This window comes from Ascidia mentula, chromosome 4, assembly GCF_947561715.1.
Source record: "Ascidia mentula chromosome 4, kaAscMent1.1, whole genome shotgun sequence".
NCBI classification, from domain to species: domain Eukaryota; kingdom Metazoa; phylum Chordata; class Ascidiacea; order Phlebobranchia; family Ascidiidae; genus Ascidia; species Ascidia mentula.
Window position 1 is genome coordinate 21,698,239 of NC_138569.1, and position 27,412 is coordinate 21,725,650.

The 27,412-nt window shown below is 40.9% G+C and overlaps 5 protein-coding genes across 5 annotated transcripts; 3 read left to right on the forward strand and 2 right to left on the reverse strand.

Moving 5' to 3' along the window:
* Positions 1-90: 90 nt before the first annotated feature.
* LOC145898329 (uncharacterized) lies at positions 91-1,194 on the reverse strand. The gene has a single exon (XM_082986758.1). It carries the CDS (start codon positions 1,192-1,194, stop codon positions 91-93), a length of 1,104 nt encoding a protein of 367 aa, XP_082842884.1.
* Positions 1,195-2,470: 1,276 nt separating this feature from the next.
* LOC145898330 (uncharacterized) lies at positions 2,471-5,912 on the forward strand. The gene is made up of 6 exons (XM_082986759.1): positions 2,471-2,489; positions 2,593-2,646; positions 2,901-3,125; positions 3,725-3,996; positions 5,076-5,303; positions 5,736-5,912. Exons 1-6 carry the CDS (start codon positions 2,471-2,473, stop codon positions 5,910-5,912), a joined length of 975 nt encoding a protein of 324 aa, XP_082842885.1.
* A 1,484-nt stretch (positions 5,913-7,396) lies between these two features.
* Positions 7,397-11,200, forward strand: LOC145898964 (uncharacterized). The gene is made up of 6 exons (XM_082987662.1): positions 7,397-7,649; positions 8,407-8,539; positions 9,122-9,327; positions 9,606-9,993; positions 10,255-10,484; positions 10,771-11,200. Exons 1-6 carry the CDS (start codon positions 7,425-7,427, stop codon positions 10,969-10,971), a joined length of 1,383 nt encoding a protein of 460 aa, XP_082843788.1. The 5' UTR covers positions 7,397-7,424; the 3' UTR covers positions 10,972-11,200.
* Positions 11,201-11,949: 749 nt separating this feature from the next.
* LOC145898969 (uncharacterized) lies at positions 11,950-13,140 on the forward strand. The gene has a single exon (XM_082987666.1). The coding sequence runs from the start codon at positions 12,031-12,033 to the stop codon at positions 13,099-13,101; it is 1,071 nt and encodes a 356-aa protein (XP_082843792.1). The 5' UTR covers positions 11,950-12,030; the 3' UTR covers positions 13,102-13,140.
* Positions 13,141-19,106: 5,966 nt separating this feature from the next.
* LOC145897577 (uncharacterized) lies at positions 19,107-27,152 on the reverse strand. Its single transcript, XM_082985928.1, has 8 exons — positions 26,976-27,152; positions 26,479-26,605; positions 26,123-26,290; positions 24,983-25,237; positions 24,709-24,849; positions 24,131-24,229; positions 19,957-22,722; positions 19,107-19,686 (listed from the first exon to the last, which is right to left on the reverse strand). The coding sequence occupies exons 1-8, from the start codon at positions 27,059-27,061 to the stop codon at positions 19,582-19,584; spliced, it is 3,747 nt and encodes a 1,248-aa protein (XP_082842054.1). The 5' UTR covers positions 27,062-27,152; the 3' UTR covers positions 19,107-19,581.
* Between the last annotated feature and the right edge of the window lie 260 nt (positions 27,153-27,412).

Sequence of the window (27,412 nt, forward strand, 5' to 3'; positions counted from 1 at the left end):
GCTGATTAAAACGGTAGAATAAAACGGGAAAGACTGGTTATAATTATTCTCTTCTACCATCTGATAGTACGCAAATTGTATTGACGGGAGCTATTGGATATTAAATGATTTTTTCTGGGCTATCAGCCTTACACTGAGAGAGTTCGCTCTTCTGCTTCGACTTCGTGCCAATGTTTGGGATCTCTGGCTCCACCTTGCGTCGCTTGCAGACCGCCGAAAGTCGCCGAAGTTTCTGGCGGGTAAAAATGCATAACGACTATTATTAGAAGTTGTAATTACTGGAACTATCTCCGTGTACGGTGGTGGTCGTATACTGGATGAGGAATCACTCGATTTCATCGTTAGAATGCTTGCTTGTCGACTCAGTTCCCCTAAAATCACCACTGGGTTAAAGTCTATGTTTGGTGGAGTTCCACTGGCGAATGTGAATGAAACATTGCTTCTGGGGTCAGATGATATCATTGAGGCCTGGCGAGACAGCTCCAAATCGTGGCTAACTTCATTGTTTCTCATCCGGCAAGCTCTGATCTCCGAGAAGCAGTACAAGAATAAAGTGCACAGCACAAGAAACCCACCGACACTCACAAGACTAATTCCCACCAAGCTATCATTAGATGTCTTCTGTGCCAAGTTTCCAAATCCATTTGCAAGAAAAGCAATTCCAAGTAGAATAATTACTGCACCCCCAACACCAATTATTACAAAACAAACACCCCCCGGTTCAAAGCAGTTCATTATTCTCTCGCGGGTACTAGGCGGAGTTGGAGGAGCGGTTGCCATCAACGAAGGAGATGAGATTTCTCCATCCATCGCTTCCTGTTCGTTGTCGTAATCCAGTAACCACGTTTGATATTCTACAGTAATCTCGTCGTCATGGTTACCCGATAAATAGGTCCTAATTGATCCAGGAAGGTCATCTGTCCTCACCCGCTCACGCATCAAACCGAAACATCTTCTTGTCGGAAGATCGTGGATCTCGCCATCTTCCGCGTCTTCCTCATCATGGGATATGGATTGAATCGATGACGATGAGGAGTCCACGTTGATCCTCCTGGAGTTCACAGGAGCAGGGGGAGGAATAAAACTCCCCGCCAACAAAATATTGTCATTCTGAGGGGGAGCCCTCGGTTGTCTGATGACGTAATGATGCTGTGACGTATCGTGTTCCACACTGTTCGATCTGGAATCTGGCATCTTTACATTTTATTTACATATGGAATATCGACAAGTTTGTCTGGGCAGCATTTACAACCGAGTGGTTTAAAGATGTTTTTTGATGCTGATTATCTTCCTTTTCCTCATCGATCGTTAACATTTAAATCTAAACAACTGTATTTAAATAAAGTAGATCTTGTTTTTATTTCTACCAGTCTGACGTAACAATCAATGCATCAGTGCATAGTTAAACTGATAAGAATAAAAACAAAATGACTTATCTGTAGGCGATGCGCGACAAGCATCTAAGTTTAAGTTTCCCGACCCCACAGTTGTACTTTCCATCGCTAACAATTATTGAAGTCCATTTTAGCAAATATCTAATAACTGCCGCAATGCAATGAAAGCTGTATAGACAAATGCTGGAAATAGCTTCGTATAAACATGCCGCTGCTCGAATTTCCGTTTTGTAAACGCCGCATCACTTAACAACGGATCGACGTCATACGCAAAGCCCAGTGTGTTTAGGGACAGTATCACACTTCTATGTGTTCCAGTGCTGAAAGCGATACATTGTTCAGACAAAGATGTTTTTTGGTATAACGCGTTTGTAAACGTTTGATAATACAAACGGAAAAACCTTCTTTCAATGTCTGAGAAAAGTTTGACGCAATGGAGATATATTTTGAATGTAGAAACGTCATACCTATCCACGCTAAAAACATTCAAAAAGACTTATGTTTTTTCAAGTCTGGGTGGTAATGTAATCTATTCCTTTGCCAAGTAAAGCCACGGGTGGCACTCAAGTTTTTCCCGGCCAGACATAGTTGGGCGTAAACTAAACAGCACGTGACATTTACTTTAGGCACGCTCTGAACCAACATACGAGCAGCAAACTTCACGGCACGAATCGCACATCGTAAACTCGAACAAACGCGAGCTTTTAAATCAACGGAGATCAGAATGTTCCGAGCCACACAGCGTCCATGTATTGGTGGACAAACAAAGGGGAGGTGCGGTGGTATGATGGTATCACTGTGTTGCTATCTCACCCTGGTTAATATTTAAACTGTTTTATCCGAGTCGTTTGCCGCAGATCGCGAATGTTAAAGCCAGTTTTTACGACACTGGGCATTGGTATTTGCGGATTTTTCTGTTTCACAGTTGGACAGTTGTGAGGTGATTATGTAACATAGTGTTTTAGGCAAATGCTGCTCAAAATGTTAAGAAGAAGATATTTTGAAGAAAGGTTAAATAATACTGCTTTATGTGTTTACAGTATGTAAGCTTGTGTTGGTTGTATTGCAATTGAATCATGTCAGGCGAAGGGCCAGGTGAGACATTCTTATTTCTACGACAACAACAATTTAAATGTTATTACCTAAAAAGTGCCGACGTGTTGGTTATGTTAATATCTACTTCTTATTCACATTGCAGACTCGATCACCTACAACTTTTCGCCCTTATTTCATTCTTATGACGATGTTGTTGGTGAGATATTTTGTTTCGTTACAAGCAATCGTTGTCGCAGGGTCAAACATAGATAATTCTAAAAATAGATAGCTAACCTGAGGACAATGACGCTTGACGGAATTTTGATAAAAAGCTCCAATTGTGGTTTAACCGGCGTAATGCTGCAACAGCAAACAATTAACTGGTTAATGGTAATATTCACCTTTTGTTGCTAGAAAAATTTAGCATATACGCAACGTTAGATTATACCTGTGCTTCAACTTTCGTTTTAGTTTACGTTTCCTGCATATTCGGGATCCTTGGAGCAGTAATCCTTGTGGCACTTTTCTTTTTTATTCTCGAACACTGCGGCAGTATTACGTCACAATCCGATGCCACGCTTCGTTCGAGAGTGAGAAACCGCGATAAGCTAATTCGAGAAGCGAGAAAACAGACATCAACTTGGGTTCATCCCTCAATGATCGGAGGCATCAAACCTGTTACGCCAACAAACCCAGGTTAATATTATGTAAAGTTTAATTCCCTAAACTTTTTACAAACCATATATATGAGCAATATCAGCTTTTTTCACATCAGAAAGTATGGGGTATAATATAAACAATAATATGAATTTTGTGAGCTGCATACAGATTGCCACTTTTTCGTCGTATGAAGTCTCATCAGTGCAGCTTGGTGTAACCATGGACGATATTGTCGGCCAGAGACCGTTTAGGCCGAAACAGCGGCCATCTGTACACAGCCCACAAAAAACATTTTACACATCACGTGACAGACGTTTTTTCGCAAACCTTTGGTAAACCCACAGGTGCCATATGATAAGCAATGTGGAGCCAATAATATGAATTTGTGTATAAACTGCAGACAGATGGCCACTGTTTCGACCTAAAAGGTCTCATCAGTGCAGCTGGTGTGACTATCAGACGACTTTGCTGTATAGTCACCACAAAGTGGAAGTCTTTGCTTGGCCGTTTGGTCAGCAAAGTCGTCTGATAGTCACACCAGCTGCACTGATGAGACCTTTTAGGTCGAAACAGTGGCCATCTGTCTGCAGCTTATACACAAATCCACAGGTGCCATGTTTCCCACTTTGTTTCAGCTTCATATGCTGGAGCGCACGGACACAGCAACCCGAACTATGAGAGCATACAGGATGACAATGATGACGACATGAGTTACATCAACCACATCTTCTCGGAGGTTGAGGAACAGGCGGATCAATTTGCGAGGAGCGGAGTGAAACGGAGGGTAGAGTATGAGAAGGATGAGGATTACGCGAATGACAAGGATGTGAGGCCATCGTTGGCGGTTGCTTACGATCGACCTGAGAAGCGAAACAGAGACGACGATCTTAAATCAAATGGAATTAAGGTAAAAACGCTGCCTAAGTATATTTTAATCATGTTCTCTATTTTTCTTTTGTCATACATAAAAACAGTTTTGGGCAAATATAGCAACATCCATAACATATAAAGCAGCAATAAAGTATTGTCACTTCGCTCACTTGTCGGCATTCTCATTACGCCAAACAAGCAATATTTATGAGGAACTTTTACTACTTTGGAAATTAATTAAGGTGTCGGATGGGACGATACAACATATATGGATGAAGCGCAATGTATGCGTTCGTGTCATTCAACTAAATTTACTGAAACAACCCGTATATTAGTAATGGCATAAGTCAAACTGTAGGCACAAGTTCAGCATGACGGTTACGTGGTAAAACGAAACAAGCGCAACTCGGCTTTGTTTAAGGTTCATTTTGTAAACATGGTGGTTCATAAACGAACGACGCCATGTAAATGATTGATGCCAATTGGAAGTGTTGTGTTAGTCTCATAAAGCTCTGATATAAAAATGAAAGCCTTTCATTTGTACTCGTGCCACTAATTTTCCAAAGCGGTTATGATTTGCAGATATAGAAATATGTTTAAAACCAAAACTCCCTAAAACGGTTAGACGATGTGCAGACCATTCACGTCCAGTCCTGCAGGCCCACAAAATCGCTTCAGCAACGCAAATACAGACAAAAGAAAAAAGGGGATATAATTATTCGCTTCAGTGCACTCCAATATGCTGCAGGCGTTTTCTCACATGGGCGCTGCAAAATGATGCAACTCAGGAAGTCCTAACTGTATCAACCACATTGTTGCCATAGCCATTATTAACGTTTTGGACGATGATATTCGGCAGAACGAACAATAAGCGAGCAAGCTACATAGCTTTGATCGATCGATCCTGACGCTCCTCAAATATGATTGATTTTGCTTTATCATAAGCGCAGCTGAACAAACCTGCTAGTTTTGGTGAAATCCGTTCGAAAAAATAATGTTGCTGCTAAACGCCTGCAATTCACAGTACTGAAGATGATTTTTTAATGGCAAAATAAAACCACGGTTTAATCACACGTAACATAGAATATTTAACCACACTTTCTGATGTCAACACAGGTGCCCATGGAGTTGGAGGAAATTGATCTCAAACTGAAGCCGGAACGAAAACCATCAGTGATCGTCCCCATGGACGACTTTGACATAAACGCGATAAGAAGGGAAGAAGAGAGACTGAATGAAGAGGAAGACAAGGACAAGATCAAGGTTATGGTGAAGATGGAGAAGGCCGTGAAACCCGACAAACCACTCTACAAAAGTCAATCCATTGAGTACGAGAATCCCATGGTTAGTGTTTGAACTGTTGCCACATAGGTAGCTATAAATTGGTTTGTAGCCAATGTACGCAACAAAAGCTTCAGCAGTAACGTGATTTACAAGCTGAATTTTGGTTGAAACGCACGCGCCAAAAACAAACAACGATCAAGTTATAAGAGGGAAAAACCAAACGTTGTTCGAAAGATTTTTTTATTACGTGTGGGGAGTTGGTTGCTGCGTAGTCTTGTAATAAGGATTTACCAAAATATTTTTGGTGAGGTTTTGCAAGAGTCGAGTTAAAAAATAATAGGATTAAGAACTTTTATTTTGAAAATCTTCGAAAATAATTGCAACAACACCGTAACAACTCCAACAATAGCTCTTTGATTGACCTAAATATTTGGCCAACATGACGTGACTGATGTCAGCCTATTTCACGACTAAACCGACCTTTGTATAAAGATCGCCAAACTGGAGCGAGCTGAGGAATTTAGGCGACAACAGGAACAGAGAAGACACGAGGAGGAAATGAAAAAGCGTAAAAGTAAAAAAGTTGCGGTGGAAAAGTACGATCGAACCCCTGACGCCCCCGAAGCTCCACAGAAGCCCTCAAGACGCGTAGCAGTGGACAAATATTAACCATTGTCAAGTCGTATTGGAGTTTGAATGCAAAAGAAACATGTCAATTCAGTTGCATCTATTAAACAACTTCTATTGTTGAAATATGTTTACCGATATCTAGTATATTGTTCACAAAACCACTATAAGCGAATTCATTATAATCACACGCACTGTTGTATCGTTCTGTATTTTTAATGACCTCTACAATTGTTGATGATGGAATTTGGTCAGTAGTGTAGAATGTGCGAGCAATGGCAACAACAAATCGACTGAATTTCTCAAACAGTAACCGTTCACATCTGGGTAAAATCCGTGTTTCACTTGTTTTTTTGTTTTTTATTGTAAAGAATTGTCTTTTGTTAACGATGGGCGATAAAAATCTTTGTTCTACTTTGACGAGTGTTTGTACATTAAGCACCATGCAACGAATATACGATACCTTTAATATATCCACATTTACCGTGAACCCAATGTTTGGTTTCTGTAGCAAACAGTGGTTAGTTTTAGCAACAGGTCTTCTGAAGTGACAACATAAAATTTATTATTGTGGTGGTTTTACATAAATGTACAACTTCAGTTGACAAAATCTATAAGGTAAACCTTATCATGAAAATAAAGACATTATTTGTTTGTAAATGTATGAGGTCACGGTCACTTTTATTTCGGCATCACTTTTACAATCAGGACAGACCATTAAACCTGTGTAAGAACTGTATTAGGAAATTGTATGTGCTTAGGTTTGGGCAACAGTAATCTTGGTGAGAGCAAACGGAAGCAATTCAGGTGAATTGTGACTCACAACATTCTCGATGAAGCGTGGCACGATATATCATCACAGTTACCTATGAGAGGGATACTCTATTTAGGCAGGACTGCGTATTCAGCTTGGCTCATGCATGTCATAACGCAAACGTAGTATAACATCCTGCCAGCTTTAAAAGGAAAAGTCCGATGCGTCAGGCATTCAGGGTTGGCTCTGGTGTCACTTTGCATTACGCACTGCACGCGTAGAAGAAGCTCCCCACCTTCCTTGAATGTATTCACCGCTTAGAGGAGGGGGCCTTTTGGGAATCTCAGTATAGGAGTTGCACAAAGAAAGAAGGCAGCATATTACAGTGAAATTACAAGCTGCGCACGCGCGTCGCCTTACGCGAGGAAATATAAGAACCCGTTGCCAGGGGTCGAGCCTGTATTTAAATATCGGGCAATGGAGGATGTGTAATTAGCATCGGCGAGGGTCTATGCGGACTTATGTTCAGTTTACGTTTAACTATGTGCGGTACAGATAGGTTATGTGTGCAGTATACGTTATATAAAGTAAATGTGCCTAATGACAGAGGAGGAACGAACATAAAATAAGCAAACCCTTTAGAAACAATTTATTGTAGGAAATCATACTGTATAGTTTAAACGATAGTTCAGGCACTTGTTTTTATGCTTTTTAAATTTCGTGCATAAATAACGCAGCATTTTTATATATTCGCTTATTTCCCAACAGGAAATAAAAACTAAAAATTATTCTGCAAAACGATGAAGACATCAGCGGTCTTCTATTTACTGGTGTTATGTGCTACAAATATTAGGGGCCAGTCTACGACTTGCCCTCCGCCAAACAACCACTGTGATTGTGGGGACGCAGTCGACGGAGTTGTGAGCTGCTCTGCAATCAGTGAAATACCACAACTTCTACCAAACACAACTGCTTGGTTGGACTTGGATAAAAGCGTCATTGGACCGATTTTGATGCGATATCAGGTGTGTGCTTTTGAAGCAATTCACAATTTGAGTGAAAATATACAAATTAGTGATTTTACTATTTGCACTGGTAGATATCAATTTAAACTATAATTCAAAATAGCTGTGGTACAAGAATGCCCACTTTATAACAGAAACTGTTACGAGTGTGCAAAATTTAGAATAACATACGCAATCGAACTTTGAGTATCTTTGTATGGTCATATTATCCATATTTGTGACTTAAACATCCGTTCCGGATAATCCTAAGAAACTGTGAAGTGACTGCAAAGCAGAAATAAACAACGCAGACTTGATTTTAACCTTATTCGGCTTCGCGTCCGTCGTGGCGCTCACAACACGTTTTGTCTGCAAACTGTTTGTGACGCAATTTGGCGGACTGTCATCTTAAAAACAGTTGTATGACGCAACAGATAGACTCAACACACTTCCGCAAAGAGAGTGTGTCACATGCCATTCTTGTAAGCCTTACTATGACAAATACAGCGCAACGTTTTTGGCTTATCTAAGACATGAAATGTCATGTCAAACAGGCGTTTTTTGGACAAATTTAGTATTGCAACTATATGACAAACACAAAATGAAAAATAGCAAACAAATACAATAATATGCGCAAAAGAGCCATAATAATCATTGAGAGCTGAAATACAATAATTTTTAACAATTGCACCAAAAAAAAATTAATCTATAATACCAAGGAAGGAAGTGCTTGTAAGTTCATTGTGGTCGTAAAATAATCAGCAACGCTTGTTTGCAGTTACAACGACTGAACTCACTCAAGCTGACAAATTTCTATCTTTCAAACAACAAGATTGTGGCAATTGAAGATATGTCTTTTGACATGATGTATTTGCTTACGGAACTGGATTTGTCTGGAAACAGCATTAAGGGTAAGAAGCAAACAGTTTCATAACCTTTTAATTCCGCATTGGTTACAAACACTTATTTAATGCAAGTTTAATTTGACTTGCTGCCTAAATAAAAAGTTTGAAGATGTTCAAGTTTACGTTTGAAACATAAAACACATTCCAGACCAATGCAAATAATTAAGGGGTTAATTTGTCATATAATTATCATTACAAGGTGTTGATTTGCAAGTTTTATGATTCATATGTCATTATGTCACAGGTTGTTATGTCACCCCATGCGTGTTGTGTGATGCTGGTCACATGCCTATATTGTTTACGTGTTTTAATTAAGAAAAAAAAAATTACTGTGCTAGAATAGCCAAGTGTTTAAAAATCGCAATAAGAAGCAAGCGTCAAATTTATCAAGTTAACGTTTGAAATGTACAGCAAGTGTTGCTTATTTACCATCATCTTTTTTACCACACCGGGATTTGAACCCAGAAAACCCTGGACACGAATCCTGATCAAATTTTTTTTGGTATATGGGTCGAGCACTTGAACGATGTTGCCAATTGTCCTTGTGCATTTCTCTGACTTATTAACGCCACCTCGTGGTTATTCCAGGCCTCAGCGATAACACCTTGGTGGGGCTAAAGAGTCTGAAGACGCTATACTTGTCTAACAATCAGCTCAAAGAGTTGCCACAACGAATGTTTGAGCATGTTCCCATGCTGCAGTACTTAGACTTGGAGAACAACCAACTCACAACGATTGGAAGAGAGTTCACGTCACTCTCCAAGCTCTCCTTTTTGTATCTTGCATCGAACGAAGTGAGCATAAAAACAACCCGGTCACTGATCGACAAAAAATACTTTAAGTCTAAATTTTTGTATTCACATTTTCTGTCAAGAACTTCATTAGACATAAGTCACAATGCGATTTTTTTGCTAAATTGGCTACAAATTCACCGAAAAAAATTCGATAGTCTGATTAGTTTTATTAACAAGTTTAATTTGTTTTGTTGCAATGGCCGATATAAATTACAATTGAAAACGACTTTAAGCCTGACAAAACCCTTCCATGTTTACATTCATAAATAAATTTACAGCTGACCGACATCGCCAGGGAGGGTTTGTCCGGTCTCTCGTCTCTCAACCACCTCTCTCTGTTCGGGAACAAACTCACTCTTCCCCAGGCATCGTGGTTCGTTGACATCGAACGAAACAACGGGACGGCAGAGATAGACAGACGGGTGAAGACGAGCATGGTTTACCCGAACCCGTGGTTGTGCTGTGCCGGCGTCACTCTCTACTACCAACACTTGCTGACGGTTTCGCGGACTGAGAAGAGTTACGATCAACTCAACCTCGTGTGCTCGTGGCCCGTGACGCTCTCCGGCCGCTTGATGGCGTCCTTGTCACAGGCAGAGATAGGAGCAAATGAGTGTGCGGATTACCACAAGACGACAACGTATCCACCTTTGCCGACTACATCAGGTTAATACGCTAAATGTTTAGGCATTCGTCGATTTCTTTAGTTGTGACTTTGTGTTAAGTTATCACGAAAAATATGTTTGCTACTTTTGTTGTGATATGTTGTAGAACGATTATAATCATTGGAAATTATACTAGACCTAAAAAAAGAAAAAAATCCCACTACTTTTAGCACAGAAATTTGATTCAACATATGTATATATTATAACCCACAAATGGACAAATAGATTACGTTACAAGAAATTAACGGTTGACACTCGACAGAAACAATTACGGTTCCACCACACCCAACCAGCAGTTACGTCAACTTCATGGGTGGTTTGGATGATGCTGGAGCATTCTTTATCCTTCTGTTAGTGGCTGTGATAGGTGGAGTCATCGTAGCTGGGGTTTGTTACTTTAAGCACAACAAAAAAAGTCGGGTGGCCGTCCAAGAGTTCGTGTTAAGCATGAGGACCGACAAGGTGAAGGCCGAAAGGGACGCGGAGAAAGCGGTAAGCAAGACTCGGATTTAAGTGGAACTGTTGCCTTATGTAAACAAACTGAAGGCAAGACTTTATAATTATAATTCTTAGCAATCCGCATTTTACTTTTAGTCTACCAACAGTTGCTGTAAAAATGCGCCTATCGTATTTTACGTAACAAGGGAAATTTACTTCCTGCTATAACACAGTTAAGAAATGCATAGGCTGAATAGGCACCTATTTTGTTAATATTCCCATATGATACCAGCAAGCGATACGAACAATCGAGTGATCAAATTTCACTTTCATCTCACAGCCGACTCGCCCCTACAAACAGGAAAGAACCGTTTACGGTTCAAGTGGAGAGATGATCGGCCGAAACGGGAACGAGCCACACGAAAACGTGCCAACCGATATCCGTATAAGCAACAAGAGGTTTAAAAATGTAGTCGGAGACAGCACTGATTACAGTGAAGACGAAGTGTGGAATTCTAAACAACGACGTCAGCCATTTTAAGTTATGCAAACAATTGTGTCTGATGCGAATCTCAGGGACCTGCGAAAGATGTTTTTTTTTTGTTCAATCAACCAATAAAATGTATGGTCTGTATGTAGTTTAACAAAGGTAAAATTGTGTATTTTGATATGCGAGGTGTTTTAACAGTCATATTGCCCACGTACTATTTGTCGCATCTGTCACGTTATATTTCTCAAGCTTTAATTGCTACAATAAACATATGATTAGTTCTGAATCGCGTCCATTGAACAAGTACCCACCGATTGAACAACTAATTTGTGTCAACTGCTAATACTTGCACACACAATTTATCTCGCAGATTCGTTAGAAAAGTTTTAAAACCATTTTGAAAACAGCTTTCGTGGATAAACTTTTAAATCTTGTCATATTGCGCGACAAGTTCATGGGTATAACACAGGTAAATTAGACGTGAACGTAATGAACAGGTCTGCTACAGATTAAGAAAAAACACAACATAAAGACGCAAAATGAGATGGACATTCAGCATCATAGAAGCCCAACGGGGTTTCCACAGTTGGAGATATAACCCAAGTAATTTCCGTGACAAAATAAAACCCATCCCGACTGTTATCATTGTTAAGGATAATTGCGTGAATTCAATAGACCACTGCCCACAAAAGACTGGGAAATCTAGTTTGGGAAAGCACCTTATGGGAGCAACCGACTTTGTCGAATCGTTAATTCATTACTTCACCTACCGCGACACAATGACTCGACAGGATTGGTTTTCACTTAGCGCAATAAATGTACGGCTGGAAGTAGTTGGGCCTTTCCCATTCACCGTCAACACGCGGAGCGGACATAACGGGATGCAGCAAGCGCAGGGTTTTATTCGAGTACACAGCAAAATTGGCGAGGATGTGGTAAACATATTTGAAATGAAAGGCAGAACGTTTTTTGTGGCATGGAAAGATATTTTGTGAACTTTTTCAAGCTTGTTTTCATTTGTTTAGAGTTTTGTTTGGTTAGCGCGATATTGTAAGTAAAAAAACATACGAAGGTTGGTGAACTTATGTCTTATGTGAGCAAACATGAAATATGACTTCCACATGGTCTAATTACGTCACTACTGCTGTAAACAGTGACGTCACAACAACGTGGGAAATAGAACTAACAGCCTTGACGTGTTTTGTTGCCCTGCTAACGTTGATCAGCTTTTACGTCACAGTTTCGTTGGTTTTTCATCAGTATCGACTTCAACGGTTTGCGCCAAAAAGAGCAAGACTACACGAGGACAATCAAAAACGGAGAAGAAAAGTTTTAGTGAATACTCTCTGCATAGGAGCGGCACTTTCCACCACTGCAAGATGTTGCGCTGAGATCACCTACATTTACTGGGGTGCAGCCACTGACAGAAGCTGCACGTTTGCGTTGCGGCTTCACATCTTTTTGTACGCACTTACCATGACTTTCATCTACGTGCACTTGTGGCACAGACAACGTTTTTTGTATGAGGAGCAAAGCATGAGGGAATACAACTCCTCTTGCACCCGGCTTTTGAGTTGGTTTGTTCTGGTCACAATGGTCGCTTCGTTGATCGTTGTCACCACCCTTTTCATGTCAACCCGATCATATAGTAGCTGTAACGGACGTTGTGAAGTTGTTGCAACCATAGGAAGAGATGTTCCGTGGATAGTTCTAGCATCGTGCTCAGTGACCTGGCAGTTTGTGCTGGTTTATTTGTTCGTTGCTCCGCTTGTCAAGCACAATATCCAGCACCGCCATACACTGTCCAGAATGGGAAGCAGAAGAAGCAAAGGAAGACAAATCACTCCCATTATACGTCGGGCGGTTGTGGCTGTTTGCTTCTGCGTGGTATCCGACGTTGTAGCTGTCACCCTTACTTTTGTTGCGATTAACTTTGAGAAACCAATACTTGTGTCCAACGTTGTGTACGATGGTAGTTTGGTGATAAATCTCATTAGTATCGTGTGTTCGTTTAAAAACTGGAAGCACCGTTTGTTTCCTTGGTGTGTTAAACGTGACATTGTAGAACTTTCACCAACTAGTCCGGTTACGCCTGCTGTTAAAATGACAACAAAACGATTTATTTTTAACATTTCTAACGGTAATAATGGAACTGTTGGCATCCATGATCAACAAACATGAAGCTGTAAACAACTTGTCTTTGAAATTTTTACTTCTATTGCGTGGAAAACAAACAAATAAACTTTGAAAAGTGAAAAAAAATTGCGAACTTCCTCTGTTACAAATCGCCATTTTGAGACATAGCTAGGGGAATTGGTACAGGAAAATACGGTTGCGACACGGCGTTTTATCGGTGGAAGTTTGTAACCTTGTTGTCACATCAAGCGCATCTTTTGTACAAAACCACTTGTGCGTTGAGCGCAACAAATTCCACCTTTACAAGGGAGAGGTGTGGTTAACCTGTAAACGGTTGATCAAAAAAAAACATGATATGTTGCTCCCTCAAATTGGAGATACAGGACTGACGCAACGAGTGTCGGAAAAGCCACAAACGCAAAGGTTTCGTGTCAAGGAATCACGTAGACGTTTTACTAATCACACGTTAATGGATGTTTACCCGACAGTGACCTTCTCCCTTCTGTCTCCACATGGAACAACTGGTTATTTGTCTCAGAGGAATCCGACCTTTCTACTTTGCATGTTTCAATTGTCGGTTTCACCTAATACAAGTTAATAATACGGCGATGATGGCGATTGGCCACCATAGACCCGTTGATGTGAAAGGAAGAGACCGATTCATAAAAATTGCTGAAATAATGCCCCTCTGGCAAATTTATTGTATCGACGTTTCGGTTTCTATACAGCAACCTTCACCAGGAGATGGTTTCGGTTGCTGCAGCATCTCCTGAAGAAGGCTGCTGTATAGAAACCGAAACGTCGATACAATAAATTTGCCAGAAGAGCATTTCAGCAAGAAAACATGCCAGGCAGCGTCAGTAATATTTGATTAATAAAAATACCCAAATTAAAAGTCAACTTATGCATGATGTTTATTACACCACAACAAGCGACGTTCACTTGTCATGCTTATACAACGTAGCCTTGTGAATGTGAATCTTTTCGCAAAACATGAGCGCACGAAACGAGAAAACTCTGTAGCACCGTCTAGCGTATGCAATGCAGCGCGGAAGTACGTCAGTCTCTGCTGAAAAAGTATAAAAGCAAACTTTGAATCTTAACTACCAGAAATGTTTGATTGACGAAAACTCTTCGGTTTAATTAACATTTTGTTGCTTCAATGACATTTTTGAACTTTGGAAAAACCAGCTGAAATTGTTCTTGTAGTTCGGCTTAACAAGAACACGCACCACGCCATGCGTTTTGTCAGGTACGAGGTAGACTACATTACCAAACAATTACTGAGTGTTGTTATGGTAAAAGAAGTCGAGTCGCTTTTGCAGTTACAAGTGGTGCACCTTGACCGCACAGGAAAGGAGCCGCGAAGTCTGCGGTACCTGCGGGCTGTCACGCATCACCGAACACCTATTGTTCTAGAATATCCCACAGTACAAATAACTTGCAGCGCGATGGGCAAATTCACCATAACATTCTATCTTTGTTAGTGATCATATTTTCGAACAATGACCACGTAATTACGGAGTATGATTTTATTTTTGAAATTAACAGATTGTTTACATTTGCTTATGTAAATAAAAACTAGATCAACACTAAATGACTAACTGCTAATTATATTGTTACCAAGCTTACATTGGGGCTAAAACTAAACCTATTATTGAACAGTCACGTAAAAACTGTTTTTGCGCAAATCAAACGCACTATTTACCAAATTAAATAAGCTTTACTTTCAACATAGCATTATGTCAAAGTAACAAACATTAACGTATATAGTATATGTTGAAGCAAATACCGAACGCCCAAGCAGATAAAAGATATTCTGGAGTAGAGACATTTTATGATTTACGACTGCCGCATGCCCGCTGTTGGACAAACAGGAACACAATCTGGAAGATTTATTACCAAAGTGCAAGATGTGAAGATAAGACGCAGCCCTCGATTCAACCGAGGGATCAACGCCGACCAAAATTAACATTTTTACCCGCTTCGTCCACTTTGAAACAATAGGCCGCCCCTGGCGAACTGTCGACAGTTCTTTGTTTTCTGACTGTTTTCCTTGTTTCCACAGCAATGCTGGTGGGGAAGCAAATATCGTCGCGCATGACTGCACAACCGCAAGTCAGTGGCGTGTCTAACGAACTGTGACGCCATCATACCTAAAGCCACTTTTTCTGGCGACTTGCTTCCCAAAGTCTGTTGGATTAGCGAGTGCCCAATTCATCAATTGTCACTGAGACAAGCAGGCTTTAGTCAGACAAGGAAGAAATTACCAAATGTTTCGTACCTTTATAAGGATACGAAGGAACATAATTACAGAAGTCAATTTGACTTTGTTCAAACAAATATAATGTTTTTTTTTTAACAAAGAAATAATAACCAATTATGCCTAATGTTTAAATTCGAGTAAAAACTTACTCAACTAACAACAAACTTTGGGACGAAAGTATTTTTAATTGCGGATCTACAAGTGTTATTTATTTTTACATAGTATTTTAGTCTAACAGGATATGACCACCAGGGGTCGCCTTTATCGAGCGGACACATCCATAAAGGCACATATTAAAAAACAACTCCAGACCAATTAAGTGGGGAATGCCCTGATACGTCAGACGTTCACGTGACGTGCAAGGGGAGTAGGCCAAGTCACTGATGCGTGTCATGCAGAAACAGCTCAAATAATGGCGTGCCCGACGATGCGGAAAAAAGACGGGGCTGGTTTATGTTGGAGAGGATTTAATTTCGAAATAGAATTTGAGCCGGTTCGTGTGACCCGTATGTAACACCTTAGGTAGTGATTTTCAGATAAGGTTTGTCAATGAATGGAATAATTATAGGTTATGAAACCCCTTTAGTTTTACTTTAACGTTAACGAAAGTGTTTTGGGGACAGACTTCCAGAGAAAGGATGTATTTAGCGAAGACAATATGGTCGTCATTATCGGAATTTGGTTCTCAGCTTTGGAAGTTCGCAATTTTGTGATTTGAAATAAAAATACGCGGTTACCTTTAAAAACTTACGTTTATCTGAAAGCTTGTAAACAACAATTCAGTTCGCGTAAACACGCAGACGTCGGCCATTTTGAAAAAATAAACGGTTACAATAAGTTCAATTGTCAGTGTATTACGTATATAATTCTCAGTGTTAAAAATGCGTCAAAGTTTCTTCAGCATTTTAAACAGAAAACAAACATAGAAATGGCATCGTTTTTGCTGAACGAGTGATTTAGTATTGCTGTGTTAAAATGTAGAGCGTACAGGCCAGCAGGCAAGCTTAAAACAACAAGTGAGTTTTCACGCTGTCTGCAGCTGCAACAGGCCAATATATTTCAAAGACAGAAATTAACCACAACGCTTAACCTTGCTATGCTTCCAGGTCCTAGCTTTTAGCTTAAAACATTTTACTTTCGTGAACGAGAAATGGATACTAAGCTAATTATTTTGGAGGCATGTGTTGGCGTCTGCACGATACTAAGCGTGTATATCGTCATAGCACTGACCTGGTTTCAGTGCAAACCACGAATTCCTGCCGTGGAAGTGGAAAAACCCAGACGCACAGAAATGCCAGAGACGGTGTTTCGCAATGGAGTAAACAAGAATGAACACAAAAACCGACCGCCATTGCGCAATGGCCAACAAATGAGACATGATGTTGTACAAAATCAACGCAGTCGTCGGAACACACATCACACTGAGGAAGACAAACAAGAAAAAGAATCAGAACAGAAATACGACAGACCGAACAAAAAAGATGGTGAACATCAACACCCACAACATATACAACAACAGAACAGGCAGGGAAAGGATCGACAAATGCACAGAAGGGAAAATGGTCAACAACGAGACCCACGAACGGAAGAACAAAACGGAAACCCACGCCGTCCCACTCCCAACGGACGACAACCAAGAGAGGATCATCAGGACCGAGAGCAAAATTCCCTGCACTTTGTGCGAAACGGCAACAGCAGAAGACATCCCCAGGATGTTCCGGTGACAACCAACCACGCTGTGGCATTACAACGACTTTGTCTGTGCGCCTCGTGGTTAGTTCTTCTCAGATATGGGATTGAACATGCGATCCTTTTCTTGGCCAACAACGAATCCACTTCCTGGATAAACTGCGACATCCTCATCCGAACCCACATTGTTTTCTACTTAGTTCCACTCACAGTTCAGTACATTTTCCTGTGGCTCAAGCAACGTGTTCTGTACCTAAATCCTATACTGCGCCACAATAGTTGGGGCTGCACAGCTTGTATCAGCTGGTTTGTTCTTCTCATTTTCCTGCTAAGCGAGGGTGGATCATTGAGCTTGTTCATGATAAATGAGAAATACGAACGAAACCTGACAGCAAACGCAACATCCAACTACACATGGGCGCCTTGCAACCCGGTGCAAACGGGAACAATGCACGATTTCATTCCTTGGCTCGTCCTTGGCCTTCTTGCATTGCTGTTCCAAGCTATGTTCTTTATTCTTTTCATACAGCCACTCGTATGCCAAGCGGGCGCAATCAACGTAGTTGAAGCTGCCATTCAGCGACACAACACTGAGAGCATCTTCTCGAGAATAAAACGGATATTTTTGGCCTCGAGTATAAGCGCCATTACAGATCTGCTGACGGTCGTGGGAGCCATGGTATCTGGGGATCTCTACATATCTTTCGTCATTCTTGACTTCAACCTTCTCATCAATCAAATATGCGTTATTTTCGCTTATCAGTCGTGGAGGATGAGACTCTGTCCATTTTGCTGCGGGGAACCACCAGATGAGGACAACATATCTGTGGCGTTTAGTAGAAACAATTACAACGGTGGAAACCATTCAAGGAGTCCAATATCGTCCACGTCAACAGCCCTGGAAGAAGTGTTTGAATAGACACGTGTGACTTTTGTTTGACCTTGTTGTATGTATCGAATCGCCACGTGGCAAGTAAATATAACAAGATGAAGAGGGGGCACAGCTAAAAACCTGCCACGGTTGAAAACTAAGCGAGGAGTAAATTTAAAAACTCATAGTCACGACTTTCGGAACAAGAGTTTCGGTTGGCTGGTCGTAGAGGGAAGAGTGACTTTTCCACTCTATGCTTGTACGTTCGAATTGGTCACGTTTTGTTTCAACTCGACAGGCGTGCGATAAAGAATGCCTCCGGTGACCTTAAGCGTACACTTTTTCTTCCCTTCACTGCGCAGCACATGTCGTAGTACCGACATCCGCAAGATTTGTTTCGTAAATCATGTTTGGCGTTTTTCATATTTATAATTTTTGTGCAAGTTGTGACTTCATGTTTTGGCATCTAAAAATCCGGTACTATTTCCATTTTATCTTAAATTCGAGAACCTAGTGAGTATTATAAGAAACAACATGCTTGGAGCAAACGTTATTTGTTCATCTACTTATTCTAAATATATGATCGTTGTTTTTCTTTCCCTTTTTGTTTTGGTTTCTGTCCGGTGTTTTACTATACATACCGCTGCGCGTACTTTTGATATACGCTTGCTGTATTAAAATTGGCTGCGGTGATTACAATTGTTGGCATTGAATTGAAAAATAGTAATGGCGAGGAGAGTCTAACACAAAAATCTTGTTTAGCTTGTATGAAAAGATATTTTAAAGAAGGGGACTTTCAGGTTCTGAATTTTCCACACGTTTCTTGTGTGTCTTCGTATATAATATCAGATGGACGTCTTTGATAACCCATAGCGATATATTTCCAGTTATAATGCTAAATGTGCAACAAAATTTTACAAGCCTTAGTCGACCTCACTGTTCATGTAAAAAAGTTTCGGTTTAGTTGGTAATCAAATTACTGATGGAAAGATCGGTGAAAGTCGTTGTTTATCGATTCAGCCCATGTAAAAACTGGTTTGTGTGCAAACAGTCACTAAGTGTAGAAGACAATAACTAATAGAAGGGCGATGAATAAACCATCTGCAATGTTACAATAGAAGGTCTGGCATCTGAAAAACAACCTGCACAGGATACACAGGATCAAGAAGTCAGTGAAACTAATCTGCTGCTTGTATTTGTGGCCAATGTGAAGAGTTGGCCGATTTCCACTGTATTTTATTTCAATATGTTGATACCAACAGAAGTGCTGCACTAATTTGAGACACATGACAACGCTTGCATTCTTACGATTTCACGTAAAAGAAGGGCGTTGTTTGTGCAGCAATGTTGTTTTAAGTATGCGTGGGTGTTCTGGTAAACAGCTTGCAGATATGCTCGCACCACCAAAGCAGTTTTTCATGTTTTCAGCGACATCCAAAACTATGATCAAATACTTGTGTTTTCGCGAAAGCAAGAAATGGCAAAAATATTTGAAGCAAAGGGCGAGGTTAGCAGGAAGCTTGTTTTATTTCCACAACCGTTATGACCTGGTGAGCAAAGGAGATATCTCCTTTCCCGCGCATCGATAAAAGCGCGATCTTAACGCTCGGCCAGTTGGAAAACCGACGAAAGGAATCAAATCACTGAAAAGTTGTTTACGTTCGAACTGCTCGTCATGCACCGACGAACACAAGTGACGTCAGTGGTCCTTTTTTCTCTGCCATCTTGTGGGACGTCTGTTGTTAATGCTGGGACGCTTGAAACGTGACTGCAACGAAGGAGGGGTTGATTCGTGCTGTGTTTCCTGAAACATGTTTATTACACTTTTACTTATTGTGTGGGTTTTCCAAAAAAGATTTCAACAAAGTTTGCGTAGAATAAAGTTTAAGTCGCTTGGCAGTTAATTGAGCTCAACTATTCAACTTCTTTCTTGAATTGTTGAGCTAAATTTTTGAACTTTTTTCGTCAAACTATTCGTTTGGGTTAAGTCAGATTCCACTCGATTTAAGGTTATTTGTTCATGTCGAAATTATTTATGCCAATAACCAATTTGAGGATTATGGCTTTATTTTACCTCTGCAAATTCCTGCAAGCTTGTTGAACGATTTATTCCGGGTGTAGATGAAGAATTTTGATTCCAAAATCCACCGATCCCGTCCCGAACCAGATCTGCATCAATATCCCGGTCCTCTTCACTCTCATCACTTCTTCGTGTTGCCTCAATCGGTTGTGTTTCCGATCGTTTGTATCTCCTGTTCCTGGGTGTCCTCGGACCATCAGTTAGGATCTTCTCCAAGTTGAGCTTCTTTTTCAGCATATCTTCGCTCATCTTTCGCCTCCCTGGAGGATTTCCCGCACACGATTTTTTCGGTTCTTCCTCATTGGCGATAATCTTATCCCTCCAGGATGGTGTGGAATGATCCCCATCCTGGATGTCAGTCACCCACGAAAGTCGCTTCGGCTTTCGGAAATCGACAGATTTATTGGAACTTTCATTAATTCCTTCTGCGTTCCTTCTGTATTGACGAAGCTCTTCCTGTTTCAGGGAAAATCTTCCAGGAGCCCCGCGGATAAAACTTCCCCCATTGCGCGATTTCTTTGTGTCAAACTTTCCAACTAAGTTTGTCACTGACCGATTTTCGTCGCTGGTTGGTGTTGTTGAATTTGGTTGAAGTGTGGGTTTGTCTCCAGGCGACTCGACTGCTTCCCGTATTGCCGCATCACCCGCCCACCTCAGGTCAACCATACTCGTGTGTAAACGAGGCTTCGGAAGAACACCGGGCAACGACTTTCTTCTTGGATCACTCTGTGATGAATTGACCGGTGAAACTTTGGACAAAGTTAACGACGCTGTGGTGGTTACAGTTCCACCATCTTGCTTTTTCTCATTCAAGGAGGAGTTAATCTCCCCATCAAGTTCATCTTCGCCACTGTAACCTTCCTCATCACCTTCTCGAACCTTCCTACTTCCTCTCGAGCTTTTTCCCTCAGATATTGTGCTCGCTGTCTCCTCTGCATTCTTATCCTCCAGAGCTTTGATCTCGTTCTCTAACAATTTTCGTTCGAACTGCTTCACAATCGACGGCTTCTTCTGGCTGAACTGGGACTGACGGAATCGTGAAAACAAGTTTTTCATTTCAAGCGAGTTATCAGTCTTACTTCGCGTGTATCTTTTCATTCGTGACTTCGGTCCTTTTGTTGTTTCTTTTTCATCAGCGTTTGGCGAACCTTTCTTTCCTTTTCTTTTGATCCTTGTTCGGTTTTTATCACCTTGGTCCACATCACTACTGTCCGATGAGCTTCCATTTCGATCTTTATCCGCTCTTCTCAAGGAAGAAGATCTTGTTCTTCCTCCTCTAGACTTTGATCCATTTTTGTGGTCGGGGCTTTTTCCTTTTTCTTCCGAATCCTTAGGGGTGTCCAGGAACGACAACTTCTTCCTGATCCAATTTTTCCCACTTTTCTCTTTTTGTGTTTTTTCCTGACGCGGTAAAATACCTGACTCCTGTCCGTCTAAAGCTTCCACGTTGCGACCAAGAGGAGAGTGAAAACCAGTTGCTTCTTTTAAATTTCCGCTTGATCTTCTTCTACGCGTCGTCATGGATACGGGAGGATTGAAATCGGCTTCCACATCACCGGGTGCATGGGGTGATCCCTGCCTCTGGAAGCGAGGATCTGTGATTACACGGAGGACGTTCCCGCTCGCATCTTTTTCGATTGTGATGCTTGGTTTAGGTCGGACCGGAGGAGGCGGGGCTTCCTCTACGTTAACGAAAGGAAATCCCTTCTTGTCATTGCCAGGGGCCTCCACAAAGTTGTTTTGATTGTCCTGACCCCCGGATCTTACTATATGATTTTCAGGAAGATTTTTTGGAACACCGAGCATTTCGCCGGTGGATATTTTTGGCGAGGAGGTAGTTCGATGCTGCATGCGAGGTGACGACGGATATTTGCTTCTCATGATGCCTTTGGTGGGATCAAAGGAGGGTGAGTGATCAACAGAAGTTTGCTGTTCTATTTCCTCCTTCACTTTGCTATGTTTAACTGCTAAAGGTTGTGGGGATTCGTGCACTTCGTGGCCCGACCTTTCAGCGTTGTGAAACAACAGCTTCTGGTGGAGGTTCGGAAGCTTTTTAACGCTTGATTTTTCAAGCGAACCAGGCTTGTAGTCCTTCGGGGTCGAATAACGTTTCTCAACCTTTACAAAGTCGGTCGGGGAGTTGTGCAGTTGCCTTCTTTTAACCTCGTTTCTCATGGGGACCTCCGACTTTGTGCGTTGAGCCTTAGATGTTCCTCTCTGTTGTGGGGAACCAGCTGATGTTTCCGGAGGTCCAGAATCGGTTCCGCTCTCAGTGAAACCCGGAACACTACAACTGGTCGGAGGTGACGCGATTAACGGACTGTCCACGCCACTGGTCACGTGAGTAGTCTGATAGGATGAGCGGCGTGTCGGCAACTTAGATGAGGCCTTGACCTTGCAGGAGTTCGACCTTCCGCGCATCCATTCTCCCGCATCTGATGAAGCAACACTTTTCGCGCTAACCAACTCAGACTGTCTACTGCATCCGGCAACATCACCATCCTCCTGTGACGTAACAGATATCTTTCTCTCGTTGTAAGCTTTTCCCTTGTTTTCGAACGGAGAAGGAGTTTGATTGGTGATCTTTGGGGATGCCTGGAACCGATCTTTGCTTGAAGGTCTTGGTGAGCGTGACGACACAATGGACTTTGTGACGTTTGAATTGAGTGGAGTTGAACGATTTGCGCTCCCAGATTTGTTTTCGCCTTCAACTTCAATCGTGTTCAGATCCTGGCTGATTTTCTCAATTTGCTTCAGCGCCTTAAAGTTGAACAAAATTATTTCTGACGGAAAAATATGCAGGGATCGAATTATTGAAAACAATTATATTTCCAAATGTTGTTACGTCAGCTTTCTAGCTAAAAAGTGTCGGTTTTCTCAAAACACAGGAAATGAATTTCGCTTATTTCTTTCCCCAACAAGTTGTACGACCGCAATTCATGACATTGTGGAACCGTCGCATACATAGTTTGCTCTGATAACATAACTTACAGACGCATGGAAATATTAGCCGGCAGTCCTGAAACCAGAGGGATGTTAGTTGACAAAAAAAAACGCCAGTTAACAAAACTTTGAACGCGGGTTACTCGGCCACCAAAATTATGAAAAAAGAACATATTCATATTCAGTTGTGAATATGATATACGTATTATGACATAAGTTGCAAAAACAAGATTCGCTGCCAAAAATTTTTAGAGCAGAGCATTCTACACGATTAACCCTTTCAAACGGTGTTAAAATACCAAGTTCTGCTTTTGATTAAACAATCCTATTCCATACTACTATCGAATGAAATTAAACATTATTTCAGGCTTGCTCTTCTGGCACTTAGTTTCTAAAGTGTTTATTGGAAACCAACGTTTCGTCACAATGTGCGTGATGCTTTACTGTTGACATAACCCTGAAGAAGTCTCGCCGGATGGCAGACGAAACGTTGGTTTCCAATAATCACTTCAGAAACTAAGTGCCAGAAGAGCAATTCTGATTAATTAGTATGCCTGGCAACAAAAATAGCAGTATATTATTTCAGGCATTGAGAGAGATAAAATAAAAGTCGTACAAGCGAACTGTATGGAATTCGAGAAAAATGACCGATGAGGAAGGTTTTGAAACATGTGAACCCTCCATAGAATGCGAAATATGCCATACGAGAGGTATATTTTGAAATGCAAAGAAAGAGAGCGACTGAATTGGTTGCGCAGTGTTGTGTTGTAATTTACTCCATGGATTTTCAATGAGCGTTTCGACTTCACAGCACCACTAAGGTCTGCGATGATCCTGTTGTTTTTCACCCACGCCGTATCGATAGCAGCGAAAAAGTGCAGTGCTTAGAGAAGCATGACGGGAAAGTGGGCTTTGTTTTGGCGTGGGATTGCATCAACGAGACAAGCGAACGCGACGTCTGAATGTACCGCTTGCGTTAGCTATGTAAATGCAGCAAGTTGCCGGCAGATACTAACATCCTTTATTACAAAACCTTGATAGTTCAACGATGCCAAAACTGACATACTATGTGCATTATTGTCCCAGCAACTGTTTGAGACAATTTTATTCATAGGTCCGCAAACTTTAAGCAATACAAACATTGTGGGCCCCAAACTTAAGTGGATTTAGTAAAACCAACACCGCACCGCAACCAGTGGATAACAACAGAGTGGATTCCATATACCTCATCCACAGTCTTCTGAAAGTGATTGTATTTCGTTTCCTCCCGTGAATTTTTCCTCGAATTATCGCAAGATTGAACACACACTGCACCTTCACCTGGCTAGATAACAACGTGTTAACGTTACAGTGGATAGCGGCTGTGCTATAATTTTCTAAAACTGCGGTAAATAAAAAACAATTATTAAAGCAAGGATTGCAAAATACTTTCGCACGTATTAATAGGGGGGAGCGGCCCATGCTGCACAAATCAATCACTCAGCAGAGATTTATTGGCGACCACTTTACGCTTGTACAGCTGAGTGATCTTCTGCGACCTGTTTATGACGTCACAATTGTTGTTCGGTTATCTGCAGCTGGTTACTAACGAGGAAAAGAAGGTTTGTCTCACTGCCCAAAAACTGTCACTAGGAGGAAATTAATCTGTGTTTGGTGCATCGACAAATGTTTAAGCTTGTTAACTAAGCTAGAAGCTAGAAAGAAGCTAGAAGGATTCACGCCCGCGGTGTAGATTTCGCTAAATACCAAAATACCTCCGCAAACAGTTGCATAATAATGCAACCTGCGTTTCAACAAACTTACCGAATGCATTAATCCTTTGTCTTCGTTTGCAGAAGAGCGCTCATCCGTGATCGGTGACGTCAAATAAACGTCATCCGACACCACGTGACTTCCGTGCAATGGGAATGCCCCGGACTGGAGCTGGCGACTTTCTTCTTGAAGCTGCGGAAAATTAAAACTTGTTAAATGCTTCATATTGAATCTATGCTGTAGTCGGAAGTATTGTTAAGCTTTTGGATATCACAGTTTATAAAGCGCATAACCCAACACCCGTTTCAATCTCATTCAATCTCACCGATTCAATTTTTTCCAGCATAACTTGCTTAGCTTTGTCCCAATTTCTCCTCTCCCCTTCGTGGCTGTCCATGAGCTTTGTCTTCTCGTCGTTGAAGAATCTCTGTTGTTCGCGCATCTTAATACGGAGTTCGGCGTTCGACAACTCCATCTCCGATAGGTGGCGTTCTTGAGCGGCAATTTGTTGTTTTAAGGAGTCGATTGCTTGATTAGAAGTGAGGTGTTGGTTCTGGCTGTGACTGCTGTGAGTTTCGAGCTGCAAACACAAATACAGAAGGTTTAGAACAATTTGCTGCCGAAATGAGGAGCTAAATTTATGGCATCTGAACCTTCATTGAATTACAGCAAAACATGACAAAAATTTTTTATGCAAAGTTCGCAAAAAGCTGTGTTTAAAATTTACCAGTAACAATAAAGTATCTATAACTTGGAATCAAAAGCCTTTCAGTGTTTATTGTTTTGTGGGAAATGTTGCTTAACCATTTCTAAAAAAGGCATTCATAAAACAGAATGACGCCCTACCACGACTCTAAACAGATGAAATAACTTTCTTGCTATGCCCCAACCCGAACACTAGAAATATAAACCTTACGCAAGCATCACACCACTGACGTCATTTACTCCCACATGACATACTGATGTAATTCCCACGTGGTTTCCGTACGGTGAGTAGAGGACTTGTTGTGGGTCTGGATTTAAATCCTGCATCGCTGATTAAACTCATGTGCTTATTTATATGATGGCACGAAGCCCAACGTATGTCACATGGTGCATATATACGTATGCGGCTCAGTTCCTAGGTAAGCAACTCCATATTTTGCTCATAAATATGATCAAAAAATATTTTAAAATTAATCAACTACCATATTAATATTATGTGAGCTGCAGAATTAACCTATCAGGGTCTCATCAGTACAGCTTAGTCAAGTGTTTGCCTCACCGTTTTACGAGCAAGATCGTATACAAGAGACACCAAGCTGCACAGACACCTGATAGGTTGACACAGTGGCCATCTGTCTGCAACTCACCTAATTTCTATTATTGACTCCATTTTGGTTAAATACCATATGTCTAGTATACTTAGAAGTTGCAGTGTACATTACATCACATTACTGGAAAATATTTGTTTCATTTTTCTTACACTTCTAATAATTCTAAGGAGTTCGTCCTTTTCGGCATTCCAGATCTCTCTCATCCTCGCGTGGTCCGACTGAGCGTCAATTCTCTTCTTCTCTTCACTCCTTAACTCAACCCGTAGCTCCTCCAGGATCTTCTTAAGATCCACCAAAATCCTCTTGCTCTCATCAGCCTTCACATCACATCACGTCATTATTTGTCAATGTATTTCTAGACTCACCACAAGGAAATGTTGCTTTTTATTGTAAGGATGTTTCGTACTAATTTTAACACTTCGCTGTAAAGTAAACCAAACTTTTTTTGTTTTGCAAACAAGTTGAATCATAAGTTGACAAAGAAAATGTTATTGTATAAATGTACCAAGGCAGCTTGCTTGAGCAATTCCTCTTTCTCATTTTGCCATTCCCTTTTCCTTGCTATATGTCTCTGTTTGAGTTGTTCAAACATTTGTGCAATTTCCTTTGCCGTCCTTCGTCTGCCACGTGACCTGCGGCAACCAAATAACAATAGAAGAAAAATTATTAATCAAATTGTGTGAGTTAACGTGGTAGGTCCTTGTGTCTTACAAAACTGTAATAATGTAATGAATACTTAAAGTTATTAAAAAGTTGCTACAATGGCGAGGGTTAGACAAAATCAAGCCGCCCACCAAAGAAGTACAACATTTTGTGAAAGAAATAATAATTGGTCAATATTTTGAATAAACTTGGAGTAAACAAGATAAAACTACTCATGATGAGACTTGATGGGTCGACATCAATAACTCTGCAGCTCATGGATATGAACTGTTTCTGCGGTTGTTGAGTGTGATCACACGTATTTCTTTGCAATATTCCAAAAGTAAATTTTTAACCGACCTGCCGCGCGAACCGTCGTCACCGTTATCTTCTTGTTCCATGATATCAGAAGTGAAAACAGGACTCCTGTCTTCTCTATCTCTCATTGCAAGTCACCATCAAATTAACTTTTCAAATCACAGCCACACAAGCAGAACCAATGCCCGGATCTATGTACAACTATCTCACCAACAGCACGGCGCTGAATAAAAAAACATTTGAAACACTTCACGCTTGTAATTCTACATCCATCTACAACGAAAAGTCTTGAGAATACCTGCTTGTCACACTAACATTGTAATTTGTCACCTTTTAAATCCAATACAGTGATTCCTTTTATTTGCATCTTCTTACGCTTACTCTAAACAAGATAATAAACCAGTAATTCATACAGATTTGGTTTAGGTTTAAGCATCGTTCGTTGTCCCTAATTTAAAAAGCACCCAGAACATAAATAT

Coding starts and splice junctions, on each gene's coding strand:
- LOC145898969 (XM_082987666.1), top strand. CDS start 12,031: ATGACTTCCACATGGTCTAATTACGTCACTACTGCTGTAAACAGTGAC.
- LOC145898964 (XM_082987662.1), top strand. CDS start 7,425: ATGAAGACATCAGCGGTCTTCTATTTACTGGTGTTATGTGCTACAAAT. Junction 7,650..8,406: donor CGATTTTGATGCGATATCAG/GTGTGTGCTTTT, acceptor GCTTGTTTGCAG/TTACAACGACTGAACTCACT. Junction 10,485..10,770: donor AAAGGGACGCGGAGAAAGCG/GTAAGCAAGACT, acceptor TTCATCTCACAG/CCGACTCGCCCCTACAAACA.
- LOC145898329 (XM_082986758.1), bottom strand. CDS start 1,194: ATGCCAGATTCCAGATCGAACAGTGTGGAACACGATACGTCACAGCAT.
- LOC145897577 (XM_082985928.1), bottom strand. CDS start 27,061: ATGAGAGATAGAGAAGACAGGAGTCCTGTTTTCACTTCTGATATCATG. Junction 25,238..26,122: donor TCCTTAGAATTATTAGAAGT/GTAAGAAAAATG, acceptor TTGTGTTTGCAG/CTCGAAACTCACAGCAGTCA. Junction 22,723..24,130: donor TTCAGAAGACTGTGGATGAG/GTATATGGAATC, acceptor TTCAACTTTAAG/GCGCTGAAGCAAATTGAGAA.
- LOC145898330 (XM_082986759.1), top strand. Junction 2,647..2,900: donor TTCTTATGACGATGTTGTTG/GTGAGATATTTT, acceptor CTTTCGTTTTAG/TTTACGTTTCCTGCATATTC. Junction 3,126..3,724: donor TGTTACGCCAACAAACCCAG/GTTAATATTATG, acceptor ACTTTGTTTCAG/CTTCATATGCTGGAGCGCAC.